This window comes from Salvia splendens, chromosome 12 (genome assembly GCF_004379255.2).
Source record: "Salvia splendens isolate huo1 chromosome 12, SspV2, whole genome shotgun sequence".
In the NCBI taxonomy this organism is placed as follows: domain Eukaryota; kingdom Viridiplantae; phylum Streptophyta; class Magnoliopsida; order Lamiales; family Lamiaceae; genus Salvia; species Salvia splendens.
The window spans coordinates 9,287,189-9,300,101 of NC_056043.1; the positions used below are offsets into that span (position 1 = coordinate 9,287,189).

At 40.0% G+C, this 12,913-nt stretch overlaps 3 protein-coding genes across 5 annotated transcripts; 2 read left to right on the plus strand and 1 right to left on the minus strand.

The window, feature by feature from the left end:
- The first annotated feature begins 376 nt into the window (after nt 1-376).
- On the plus strand, nt 377-3,627 carry LOC121757396 (E3 ubiquitin protein ligase RIE1-like). Of its 2 annotated transcripts, none has more exons than XM_042152950.1 (5): nt 377-1,044; nt 2,172-2,291; nt 2,518-2,650; nt 2,714-2,872; nt 3,173-3,627. In XM_042152950.1, exons 1-5 carry the CDS (start codon nt 569-571, stop codon nt 3,356-3,358), a joined length of 1,074 nt encoding a protein of 357 aa, XP_042008884.1. In that variant the 5' UTR covers nt 377-568; the 3' UTR covers nt 3,359-3,627. The 2 variants fall into 2 exon arrangements, with proteins under 2 accessions (XP_042008884.1, XP_042008885.1); XM_042152951.1 differs by having other exon boundaries at nt 379-1,044; nt 3,197-3,627.
- A 294-nt stretch (nt 3,628-3,921) lies between these two features.
- On the minus strand, nt 3,922-7,535 carry LOC121757021 (probable UDP-3-O-acyl-N-acetylglucosamine deacetylase 1, mitochondrial). Of its 2 annotated transcripts, none has more exons than XR_006041153.1 (8): nt 7,392-7,535; nt 6,962-7,273; nt 5,534-5,740; nt 5,147-5,248; nt 4,802-4,866; nt 4,515-4,659; nt 4,205-4,289; nt 3,922-4,127 (listed from the first exon to the last, which is right to left on the minus strand). XR_006041153.1 is itself a non-coding variant. In XM_042152481.1 (8 exons), exons 1-7 carry the CDS (start codon nt 7,449-7,451, stop codon nt 4,205-4,207), a joined length of 969 nt encoding a protein of 322 aa, XP_042008415.1. In that variant the 5' UTR covers nt 7,452-7,535; the 3' UTR covers nt 3,922-4,127. The 2 variants fall into 2 exon arrangements, 1 of the variants encoding a protein (XP_042008415.1); XM_042152481.1 differs by having other exon boundaries at nt 4,205-4,282.
- A 1,898-nt stretch (nt 7,536-9,433) lies between these two features.
- Nucleotides 9,434-12,004, plus strand: LOC121757501. The gene is made up of 3 exons (XM_042153034.1): nt 9,434-10,155; nt 10,251-10,508; nt 11,476-12,004. Exons 1-3 carry the CDS (start codon nt 9,434-9,436, stop codon nt 12,002-12,004), a joined length of 1,509 nt encoding a protein of 502 aa, XP_042008968.1.
- Nucleotides 12,005-12,913: the final 909 nt, after the last annotated feature.

Consider the following 12,913-nt stretch of genomic DNA (forward strand, 5'->3'; position numbering starts at 1 on the left):
GCAAACTTTGGAGCGCTGTAATGAGATGTGAGGGTAGATGAGGAAGATGAATTATAGTCCTCTCACACTGCCCCAAATTGGAAAATAAACCCACAAATTTTTGTGGATTGTTTAGCAATGAAATTCTAATTAAAACAGTAAAAAAGGACGGGTCGAAGACCCAAATCCCGGGTCGAATGGAAACACGATCAATGCTACAAAACAATGAGAAAAAGGTGGACTACTTTCATTTTCCTCTATTATCAAGACTATACAATTCACAACTGACCACATTTGACATAATTAGATATTATCACACTAAATAATAATCATATGATTACATGCCAATAAATTACTACTATAATTTAAATAACTCGAATATGTACAAAACTTGGTTTCACAAAAAATATGTTACTAAAATGGAAAAGACAGAGGTGAAGTTGGATAACAGTCATCCGATTTCAGTCGGACACTTCCTTCTTCATCAATGCCTTCTTCAATCACAATTCACATACTCCCCTAAACTCTTTTCTACACCTCAATCAAATAAATCTTTTTTCCTCTTTCTATTTTCATCTTTACAAAAACCATGTCCTCCCCCAACGCGCCGCTCCTCCGCCCCCGGCAGCCGGCGGCCCGTCCCTCCGTGCTCTCCCTCATCCTCTCCCGTGCGTCGGCCACCACGCAGCGCCGCGGCGCCTCCGTGCTGGTCAGGGAGACCGCCGCCCGCGAGCTGGAGGAGCGCCGCGCCGATTGGGGCTACTCCAAGCCCGTGGTCGCCCTCGACATCATGTGGAACCTCGCATTCGTGGTGGTGTCGGTGGTTCTGCTGATTTGCACGGCGAATGAAAGCCCCGATGTGCCGATTAGGGTTTGGGTGTGCGGGTACGCGCTGCAGTGCTTGGTGCATGTGGTCCTCGTTTGGGTGGAGTACAATAGGCGCAATTCGCAGCGCCAGAGGAGTGTGGAGAGGGAGCAGCAGGGCAGTGAGGATGAGTATCAGAGTGGCAATGAGGATGAAGATGAAGCCAGAAGTGGCTTCTTAGGCATCACTGACACTTCCAGGTTACTACAAATTCGTTTGATTTTGTTACTTTAATGGCTTCAGACTTATTTGGATGAATTTTAAATTATAATTTAGGCCTTTAGGGTTTTTGGATATGTGTAAGTTCATGAGAATGGCTTAACAGCTACTTCAATTTTCAGCTGGAGAGTTAATGTGGCATCAAACGAAGAGCCTCTGACTCTTGTATTCAATGCTTCAGCTTGTTCTTTTCTAATTATTGTAGTTGGAGTTTCAAAGTTAAAACACTATGGGGAAAAAGTCTAGTGCTTGTTAACCTATATGCCCTCTTAGTATAGTAGTCTATCAGGATGGAAGTTCATTTATGAATTCTAAAATAGTTTGATTTTAATATGTATCCTCCTTACCACTAAAGATTCATAAGGTTATTTTTATAGTTATCTGGATCTGTGCCATTATGTCCTTAAAGGCTTAAACTTTAGTCTTTAGGTTTTACGGTCATGCATACTGAAGCTCATGATTATGTGATCATAGATTTTGAGGGCTCATAAATAAAATACAGTAAGTAATTTGTATTCAGCTAATTATTCTTGGCTGCGTCAACTGGGGGCTCTGAACCTTATTTAAGCTTTAATTATGTTGGATTTAGTTTCTTTATAATGTGCCAGAGAATTTAAATCCGGCTCTACCCAAACTTTTCTGGTTCGCCCCAACATTCCCCACTTGTCCGACTGTTGCTGAGCAGTTTTTGGATAATCCCCAAGAAATGAGAAAATCTGGAGTTTTAATGATTAGATTGTAAAGAGATATATTCATTGATAGAAAGAGAAGAAAAACTAGAATGGGGGGTCGGATTGATAGTCCTGGGTCGAAAGGTTTTTAGTAACGTCATTATGATTAATGTGTTAGATTGGCTAAGATGGTGGATTATATATGTTGGCTATTGACTCGGTATAATCAAATTGATTTTACAGTTTCTTTCGAGTCTATCTATCTGAAAGCTTCTTGTTTCCATGAAGAAAATTTGTGTTTGTTTCTTCGTTTATTTTATTAATATTCTGAGATTGAAACCGTTATTTCCAAATTCCAATTAATATCAAATGCCAACAAGGCTTTAGTTAGTGTATCCTTTTATTCACAATGCTGGTTTATTTTCATGGCACAACAGTAGTGTCAAACGATGTGAGTCTATCAACACAATGGCATCATTTCTATGGTGGATAGTTGGCTTTTACTGGGTTGTCTCTGGTGGTGAAATTCTTCTAGAAAATGCTCCACGACTATATTGGTAAGTCAGCAAATTTTTGCTTGTTCTTTTTCTAATTATGCTCTTAGTACTCAGCCATTCCTGCTTTATGCCATCTGCAAGATTCTTTGTCTCTTTGAAGTTTGAAATGACAAAACCATTACCTTGCTTGAAAAACTATTAATCTTGCACATTTTTTTGTATTTTCTTGTATATTTTCATTACCAAAAGAGGTCTAATAAGCTCTCCGGTCTTGTAAGTACTGCAGGTTGGCGGTGGTATTCTTGGCCTTTGACGTAATCTTTGCCATATTTTGTGTCGTATTAGCATGTCTTATTGGGATTGCTCTCTGCTGCTGCTTACCGTGCATCATTGCCATTCTTTATGCTATTGCTGGTCAGGTATGACAAATCAGGCATGAAGAAATTTTATAGTATATTGCTAAATAACTGTCTTGTACACAGGAAGGTGCATCAGAGGCAGATCTGAGCATCCTACCCAAATACAAATACCAAGCCAGCAAAGATGAGGATATGGTAAGCAATGCAGCCGGCAGAATGGTTCCAGTTGAGACAAGTAGTGGGCACATGGTTAACGAGCTAATTCTTTTGCCCGAAGATGCAGTAAGTTCCTGTGCATTTTGTTATCCAGATTTGTGTTCTGCATCATAAAAGTTGTTTATACCTTTCTATTCGTTATTAAGATATCTGCATCTTGCTCATGAACATCAGTGTTCAAAAAATATTTCTTGGAGCCAATGTATAGAACCTATTACTTCAACAAATTGGCACAGTGAAAGCTATCTTTTCATCTCCAATTTTTCACGTATATGCCAGCGAGAAATTCAGTCAGGAGTCGAGTCCTCTACATATAGAAAAGAAAAAATCTTTGTAGAAGTTGCCTCTTAACATTGTGATTTCCAGATATGTTTGCGTTTCGTCTTCCAGGAATGCTGCATATGCCTGTGTCAGTACGAGGATGGAAATGAGCTACAGGCCCTCCCTTGCAGACATCATTTCCATTCGACATGCATTGTGAAATGGCTTAAGATGAATGCCACCTGCCCGCTATGCAAGTACAACATCCTCAAAGGGAATGATCAAGTTTAACACGAAGTGGGCAATACATGAAAGCCATAGGCCCAATTCTGGTAGTTGAGTCGATGCTGTGAATGTGCAGTCCTCTGTATTTGTGAAGTAGCTTTCTGTAAATAATCTGTACCGGAGCCCTTGGTCTCATATGAAAGGAAAAAGTGTCCGCCATGTAAATACATGTGATACCAGTGTTTTTCTTAGCTGATGTGTAAACAGATTTGACATGTAAACGTGTATACATACCAGTTCTAGTGCTCTGCTCACTGCTTTCTTGCACTACAAAATTGTAAGAATCTTTTCTTCTTTTCTTTCTTGCACTGCTTTCCAATTTGGTTGTTTGGAAATTGGAAATATTTACACTGCTACCACTTCAATGTGCTAGTATTATTGATTCTTTTCTAATGTGTTCGATTCTTTAAAAATTATTTATCAAATGAAATTTTTAAACCACGTGTGAACCACCCCATATAGCTATTTGCGAAAAATTTTAAATTTTAAAATCACAAATTGTTTTACAATTTATGTTTTCAGTAATATAACGTTGTTACATTTATGAGGTAGATTTATGGAGTATCAGGTAAGGCATTCAATGTTTCCAAGAGTGATGCTATGTTATAAAAGTGTTACCAGAATTAAAAAATAATACAAGTGAAACCAATAAATGAGTTAAATAAAATTTATACTACATGTCAACAATCAGCTTTACATGCACTGCAATTATTATGGGACAATGATGTCTACCTTAGCTTCTTGTATGCATGAAGTTCCGTTGTTCTTGTGATTTCTACAGAAAAACACAAAACAAAATTATATTCTTGATCTAAAAGCCGCTACATAAATGATTATATGCCTCAAACTGACCTAAGCTGTGAGCTCCTCAGAAGCTGCATCATTCCCAACTAGGCGTCGAACAAATTCAGCATGCAGTGAGTGTCCACCCTATCAACTTCACATTTGTTAGGTTAGGTAATAAGTCTAATCAACTTATTCGCATTGTTGGTGTCCCTTACAGTCAAGAATCGGGGCTAGTAATATGCTGTTTGTTAATCTAAAGAAATTGAGCAAACATCGAACATAATGTATTTTCTAGTATTTTTGCAAGCAAGGTATAATTAATCCAAGTGTTTTTCTAGATTCCAGAAAGAAGCTATTGATGAGACAGGCGACACACCTTATAAGCAACAATGTGAGCCACCAGAAGACCTTGATTACCCTCTTGAGCCAAAAGGGAAAAATCGCCAATAAGATCCAACACCTTATGCCTGCAAGGCTCATTGTCGTAGCGCAGAGGTGGATTCATCCATCCCTTATTCATGCTGCAAAAGTAAACTAATCAGAGAGTGAGTGAGATCCAACCTCCCAAAACTACACATGGTATCCCAGCTTTAGATAAATATGAACATTATTTTGTACAGTATTGAGTTGCTCGCTTACAGAATAACATACAATATCTCTCACCTACAGACAATAGCTGTTTCTGCCGAACCCCCTTTGATAAGTCCTAAGTTGCGCATATGTTCCACCTGCAGAGGATATTTTATTTAGATTTAGTAAATTCTTGGCTCAAAACCACATTCAAATAATTAAAAAAGTCATCTACAGAGACAAAGCCACTCAAAGATACTATGCTGGTGACTGGTCCTATAAGATGAGTAAACTTCTGGCACACATATTTTTAAGAGGATACATGAAGCTGAGAAAGTGAAATGGTGTAGTCTAGTTTAACCATGAAAATTATGTTGGTCGTCAGTAGCTAGGTCTAATAAACATGGGAATAGCCTAGCAAAAAAAATGAGCAATTACCTCTTCATAAATACAAAATGTTCTAGATGGACCAATAGAACTGGAGTAGGTAGATTCATCCAACATTGAGGAAGAGAACCATTGGCAACCAATTGCAGGTGCCTGCAACAATAATTTATGTGAGAGTATAAACAAGCAAGGAATGGGGTTTTAATGTCACCACCACACTCTTAACATTTTCATGTGTAAGTTCCCAATACCTAAAAACAAGAGCGCAGATTTTAAAATAAAGGGTATTTATCAGACCACAGTAATGTGGTCTAGAATTGATATTTAGCAATCTATGAATTCAGTAATCATGGTGCACAACCAAGAGAATTAGATAGAGAACATGTTTGTGATTACTTATTTTAATAAAATCTATGTTTGTTAGTGCATTAAAAATACCTGTGGGTAGACTATCCCATATGTGATACAGACTTTCGGATTAGGGATTGCTGTTATAAAAGAATCATTATGCAGCACATGAACAGGTTCGTTGAGATACGGTGCCAATCTTTGACAACTTTGACCATCAATATCTACAGCCACCTTTAATCCGGATTGATTGATTGCATCCACCCATTCTCTTGCTGACCCGTCAAAGATAGGAACCTGGAACATCAATACTCCTACATCATATAATACGAGATAATAGCATTCATCAATCATATATTCTTTTCCCCTCATTAGAATCATCATTATGCTGGTGCTACGCTAATCAACCATTAAATGAGAAAATGCATGCAAATAAGTGTTGCACCAACGTTGTTGCGGCGCACTTCTTCATGTTTGTCACATGGATCCCTCTGAATGCAGCATGGCTACTTGTTTAGAGCATGTTTTGACTAACCTAAACATCTAATTACGATGATATGGCAGAGATAAACTTTTGAACAGATGTTTAGAAAGAACAAAAAAATAGTTCTGATAATTATCAAGAATACCCAGTTTTTTTCTCATTTTGATGATGATAAGTTCCAATTTATTAAACTCATTAAACAACAATGAACAATCTAATCTGTTAAAAGTATTTTCACTGAAGAAAATAATTGAAAAAAGTTCCTTTAAAACTCAACCAACAAATTGAATATCACAAATATCCTAATCCCACTTGTCAAACCTACACCACAACAAGCTTCCCTCTACAAAAAAAATCCCCCTTTGCACATTTTATCCATAAACACAACAAACTCATGCCTTTTAAAGATTAATTAATAGCACCAGCCCATAAGGCATCTAAGGCTATTCAGTGCTCAATCCGTAAGGGGTTGATAACCCAAAGCATGTAATAGAATGAAAGATCAACCAAGAGTCTTTCAACTAAACTTGGTGATGTGTGGTGATAAGTCTGTCAGTCTCTCTCACTGCCTTGGTTAACCATATTTCTAGGATTAACTATAAGACTAAAAACTGAAGGAGTATGGCCCTTGAATATATGATCATGAGCTTTGCAAGCCTTGATCTCAACTAAGTCATTACGAGTCCACATTTTAAATGCATGATCTATTAAAAATTTCTACCTCCTGAAGCCTAACTAATTCAATTGAAATAAATTTTTTTATGAATAACTGAAACCTGGAAATCAACTCAAGTAAAAATATCTACCAAATCCCAGTATGGTACTAACGAAACCATGAAATTGTCCATTGATGTCATCCTTTGTCAGGTTTCAAATCTTTCCGTGTGTCGCAGGTGCAAAATTATGACTTTAGGGGTTAAAACACTTTTTATTTACTTTGGTGAAGTGCTAAATGGTTCAAAATAAAAAAGGTAAAGACCATAAAAATTTCAGTTTGATTGAACTATGAAATTTACCAATTACCAGGAAATTACCTCAACAGAGCGATCGCAATTGTTGGATCCGCCAATCTCAATGCGGCAATTATCGACGCCACATGCCTCGAGAGCGGAGAGCAAGTGCTCGACGGTTCGAACGCTGTAGCCATCTTTTGAAAGCGCGGTGCATAGAGGCGTGTCTCTCACAACGTGGTCAATCGATGCGCGAATAACGTTTGACCCGAAGATGAAGTAGCGGCCGGCGCGGGCGGCCTCCGGAAGAATTCTAACAGTGGCTATGTCTCCCGAGTGGAGTCCCTGACCGGTTCTCTCGATGCAATTCGCCACAGTTTTCTGCAACTTGCCCGTCTGCGAATGGGATTGTAGTTAGCGAGCTCCTGCAACTTCACTGTATAATAAACTGTGTGTGTGTGTGTGTGTGAGAGAGAGAGAGAGAGAGAGAGAGAGAGAGAGAGAGAGAGAGTACGGGTTTCCATGAGAAGAGGGCGGAAGATTTGAGAGATTTGAAGGCGGCGGCGACGCTCATTTGAATACAATCGCTGCTGCTGCTGTAAATTCACTGCTTCAGCTATAATTAATCTTAATCAGTTGATTATATTGGTACCTTAAAGTTTCCTGGTTCCATAAAATTTCTTGTCACAAATGTAAATGGTCAATTTTGTCATTTAACTGTATTCTTTCATTTATATGAATTCAACAATTTAATTATTGAATCATCGTAACAATCATCTAAAATATTGTTCAGAGTCTGAAACTTCTTTGGAGAACGAATTTCACTATGATTAAGCTTTAACCATCTTCCAAAATAATACTCTCTCATGGAGAGTCCCAATTAAATTAAGTCATTTTTTTTATATTCCCATTAAATTGAGTCATTTTCTTTTAGTACTTATTATTTTATTCTTTACCGTGTGATAAGACGCCTGATTTTGTTACAAGTACTTGATTATCAAGTGATATGTAATAGAATTGAGATATGAGTGTTGTGATATAAAGACCTGAGTGTTATATGATCTATATGTTTGACAGTAATTAGCAAGGGACATCTTTAACCATACACCAAATCTCATTTTTACTATAGAAAACTTCTCTAATTAAAAATTATACTACAAATCCATACCCATTTTTGCATTTTTGTACTAAACAACACCAAATATGGGTGTATATTGTAGCTACTACAAAAATTTTGGGAGACATATATTCAAAAATTGTGTAAAATATGAGTTTAATATATTTTGTGAGTAAAATTACCTTTTGATATTAAATATACTCAAAAATAAGTTTGAGCTTGATGTAAATGGTTAGAGATGCCCTAAATACAGAGATGTATGATCATTTTGGAGTTACATCATATATGTTACTTTAATAAACCTTTGAGGTAATCAACAATCTAGATAGTGTAATAACAATCTAGATTGTCCGATTGAACGTTTAGAATAAATAAGTGATCACTTTATCAATTATGCATTTGAAACTTGTGCCATCCTAGATGTATATATATTTTGGGATGGAGGGAGTATAATTAAAATTCCTAAAAATTAAAAATCACACAAACATAATAAAAGTCCTAAAAAATAAGTCTACATAATAAAAATCAATTGACGTTGGAGAAGCTCAACAACCTGGTCATGTGCCACTTTTGGTGCCAATATTATACGGGTAGTGTCAGCAACTAAGGTGTGCAACAAATATCGCAGTAATATATTAGGATTGTGGGAGATTGGGGGGGGGGGGGCTCTTGGCTTGGTCCGTCTCGTCCCCTGCCTCTAGCATTTGCCACCTTCGTCCCAGTAGGATGACGTCGCTAACCAGCTCCGGAACTCCCCCATAATCGAATCCTTATCCCTTCTCGAACCGGCTCCCGACCTCCTCTTCGGGAAGGATAGCCAGCGCCACTTGATGAGTAATTGTCACCCATTGTGCGCTTTGTGTGTTTTGAGCTCGAGGTTGTGCTCGATTGATTCCTACCTGCCCACTTGTTGATCCCCCACACCCTTCACCAAGTCTTGACATACTTGAAGGACCTCTCGACGTTATGTTGGTAGATGGTCATTGCCGACTTTAGAATGTCAGACTCACTCATTACGTTGCAGCACCATCTGTATTCATTGCTATAGATGTTAGTGGATCTTTGGATCTTCGAGCTGTTGGTTTTCGCAGTGGAAGATTTTTAATTTTTATAAAACATAAAACAAAATCTATTTAGTTTGATTGAAAGATTTACATCTAAACATGTTTTTATGAGATTGTAAACTAGAAATATGTTCATAAGCATATTGTCACATATCTCGAGATAGAGACGACTAAGGCCTTGGTTGTACATGACGGGACCGCGGATGCTCAGATTATTTACGAGGCTAGAAGGGCAAAGGGGGTACGGAATGGGGCTGCCAGAAATGGGAGCTCGCCGATGGAGATCGCCTGTGATGGGGATCGTCGCCTTGTCATTAAAGCACCGATGAAGAAAGCGAGGGTTTCCACCTCGCGAACAACCTGATTTGTTTCCCAATGACGAGCCAGTTCCTAGTGTGGAACGCGCAGGGTGTAGCAAATGTCCGCACTAAGAAACATCTCAGATATCTGATTCGAGAACACAAGATTTTGTTTGCAGCAGTGATTGAACCACAGAGGACACCGCCAGCTTTAGGGAGGAACTTCCAGGGCCTTCGATTTGCGGGATCCAATGAGAGTGGTCACATTTGGATTCTTGCCCATGAGGATTGGACAGTGGAAGTGGTTGATGACTCGAGGCAGGCCTTACACGTTAAGGTCTCTGCCGCAGTCTTCCCTTTCCCGATCTACACCACCATAGTCTATGGGCGACATACGAGAGAAACGAGACAGACACTTTGGGAAAAGTTGGGAGACATCTCGCTGGCTGTGGATGGAAGGCCATGGCTAGTGGGAGGAGATTTCAACATGTTCCTGACTAATGAAGAGAGACAGGGGAGTGATACAGACAGACATAGAGACATGATGGAGTTTGCCGACGCTATTGCCGAGTGCCAGCTGATTGACCCAGGTTTTGACGGACCGATCTTCACATGGCACAGAGGATGGCTTTGGGAGAGGTTGGACCGCATCCTGATTGGAGAACATTGGACATCAGTTTTTGCCACGACCAGAGTGACGCATTTGACAAGATTCAGCTCTGATCATGCACCACTTTTGGTGAGGTGTCGTTTTCTGTCCAAACCGCGAGACCAGCCTTCAGATTTCAGAATATGTGGGTGAGACATGAGACTTTTAGGGACGAGATTGCCAGAGTCTGGGAGGCAGAAACATGTTATAATGGCATGATGAACCTCCAGCTTAAACTTATCAGGATCAAGAAGTCATTAAAGGTATGGAACAAAGAGGTGTTTGGCAACATCCTCCAGAACCTAAAGGATGCAGAACAATCAGTTCTTGAAGCACAGACCCTTTACGATAGTGACCCGACACCAGCACATAGAGCTGAATTCAGCAGAGTGTCTGCAGAGCTCATCGTCACGGCCAAGATGGAGGAGGAATTTTGGAGGCAAAAGACGGCCATTAAATGGGCTACTGGTGGAGAAAGAACTCCAAATTCTTCCATGGCTGGGTTAGACAGAAGGGAGTTAAGTCAAGGATACACACAGTTGAGGTTGGGTGATACGATTATTATTATTATTATTATTATTATTATTATTATTATTTAGTTAGTTAATTATGGATTTGCATATCTTTTTCATATCTTTTGTCTTGCTCATTAAGTTAGTATCCACTATTATAAATAGTGGACATTGTTAGTCATTTTGATCATTCAAGAAATATCAATTATCCTTCTATTTTATTTTCTCTTACTCTCTTTCCTTTCAAGCGTGCAAAACGCACAAAATCATAATTTTGATGCCGGATTGATCGACGGGCAAAAGCTCCCGCGACGTTCAACGCAAAATCTAAGAGTTAAGGAACTTCATCCTTAACAATTGGTGCTTTCATTGAGAGCTCTTCCTCCGAATCGCTATCTACATGTCGTACGGCTACACCGGATATCAACTCCGGCAGGCGGATTACCACACATGGCAGCCCGTACCTCAACCCCTGCTCCATCCGATCAGAGCGTTAGATCAACAACCATCATATCCATATCCACAGGATGGGAGACTCCACCCACAACACCATCCCTACCAAGCCCGTCAACCCCACTTCCTGGGACCCGCCATGGCTGCGCCACGAAACTGCGTATCAGCAACCATCTTCCTACGAGCAAGATTTGTACTCGCCACCACCGCCCTCTTGTTGAGACCCGCCAAGGTTGTGCACGCAGCAGGGATACTCTCAGCCTTATCAACCGCCTCAGCAGCCACACCACACCGCGCTCAGACAACCCACTAGCTGGGATCCACCTACCTACTGGGAGACAACGGGACAACGCCCCTTCCACGAGGTCTCGGCATACGATCATCCGCTGCCCCCAACCATAACTCAGGATGGAATCAACCCGCGCCACAGCCATCTTGTCCAGCCACCACCACGGCACATCCGACTCTCGCACAACTTCAACAATTGTTGGAAGCGTGCTACAGGATGGAGTCTCGCCTTGTTGCAGCCAACCGACGCATCGACAACATGCTTCCTCCCGAGCTGCCTGAACCTGCGCAGCCCTACGGCTCCCAAATTTTTGGGTTTGGGGACCTCGTTCAGCACCTTCCTCCATCAGGAAGTAGCAAGGCTTCGCCGGGGCCGTCGGGTTTAGTCCCCTACGACTCATTGGCTCCGCCGCAGCAGTCGAGTAAAACACCACCACCCTTTGAGCACTACTTCCACAATCTGTCGACGCCGTCAAAAGACTACCACCAGCAACTTCCTCCTCCAAAAACCTATCAGCCGCCCCCACCGTCAGCTTTGATTCCTGATTGTGATCGAGTTGAGGAAGGCTTTGCTGATTCTGCCAAGAAGATTCCTGTTTCTTTTGTTGTTTTTGGTGGAGTCGAAAATGTTGAGAAGATAGAGAAGGCCAGTCCGGATTCCGCATGCAAAGAGAAACTGGTTCACGGTTGCATCGAGATTCAGTGCGCGCGACAATTGAATGCTTCTCGATTCAAGATTCCCTAAGTCCAGATTGGTTTGGGTAGTTCCATTGTGGACAACGCATCGCTGAAATTATTGAGTGATTCATCTCATGTTAGGGTTGTCGCAAGTATGAATCATCAATCAACATTGCTCGACGCCGATGCCCGGTTGATTCCTCCGCAAAATGACACTCTATGCTTGAGCATTCATGGACGCATTGATGCAGGGAGACGCTCAACTATTCGGTGTATGTTTGACCCAGGTGGATTCCTCGACACTCATCGTTGCTTCATGGTGCCCACCTTGAGGACAAGGTGGATTTCAACTGTGGGGAAGTTGATACGATTATTATTATTATTATTATTATTATTATTATTATTATTATTATTATTATTATTATTATTATTATTATTGTTATTATTATTATTATTATTATTATTATTATTATTTAGTTAGTTAATTATGGATTTGCATATCTTTTTCATATCTTTTGTCTTGCTCATTAAGTTAGTATCCACTATTATAAATAGTGGACATTGTTAGTCATTTTGATCATTCAAGAAATATCAATTATCCTTCTATTTTATTTTCTCTTACTCTCTTTCCTTTCAAACGTGCAAAACGCACAAAATCATAATTTTGACGCCGGATTGATCGACGGGCAAAAGCTCCCGCGACGTTCGACGCAAAATCTAAGAGTTAAGGAACTTCATCCTTAACATTGGGGGCCAGGCACTGACAGATGAGACAGAGATCAGGGAGTCGGCAGCAGCCTTCTTTCAGCAGCTTCTGACATGTCTTCTCCGTAACTCGTCTCGCCAAGACCTGCCCGTTTATGGCTCGATCATTGTGAATGCTCTTAGTAATTCCAATTGTTCAAAGGATATTGAAAATAGAAGTTAATCTAATTAGAGCTGTAATTTAGTCAATATATCTAAAACTAGGCTACAC

Coding starts and splice junctions, on each gene's coding strand:
- LOC121757396 (XM_042152950.1), top strand. CDS start 569: ATGTCCTCCCCCAACGCGCCGCTCCTCCGCCCCCGGCAGCCGGCGGCC. Junction 1,045..2,171: donor GGCATCACTGACACTTCCAG/GTTACTACAAAT, acceptor ATGGCACAACAG/TAGTGTCAAACGATGTGAGT. Junction 2,873..3,172: donor TTCTTTTGCCCGAAGATGCA/GTAAGTTCCTGT, acceptor TGTGATTTCCAG/ATATGTTTGCGTTTCGTCTT.
- LOC121757021 (XM_042152481.1), bottom strand. CDS start 7,451: ATGAGCGTCGCCGCCGCCTTCAAATCTCTCAAATCTTCCGCCCTCTTC. Junction 4,867..5,146: donor CATTTTGTATTTATGAAGAG/GTAATTGCTCAT, acceptor TATCCTCTGCAG/GTGGAACATATGCGCAACTT. Junction 4,283..4,514: donor CTCACATTGTTGCTTATAAG/GTGTGTCGCCTG, acceptor TGAAGTTGATAG/GGTGGACACTCACTGCATGC.
- LOC121757501 (XM_042153034.1), top strand. CDS start 9,434: ATGACGAGCCAGTTCCTAGTGTGGAACGCGCAGGGTGTAGCAAATGTC. Junction 10,156..10,250: donor TCAGATTTCAGAATATGTGG/GTGAGACATGAG, acceptor TAAACTTATCAG/GATCAAGAAGTCATTAAAGG. Junction 10,509..11,475: donor CCAAATTCTTCCATGGCTGG/GTTAGACAGAAG, acceptor AGCGTGCTACAG/GATGGAGTCTCGCCTTGTTG.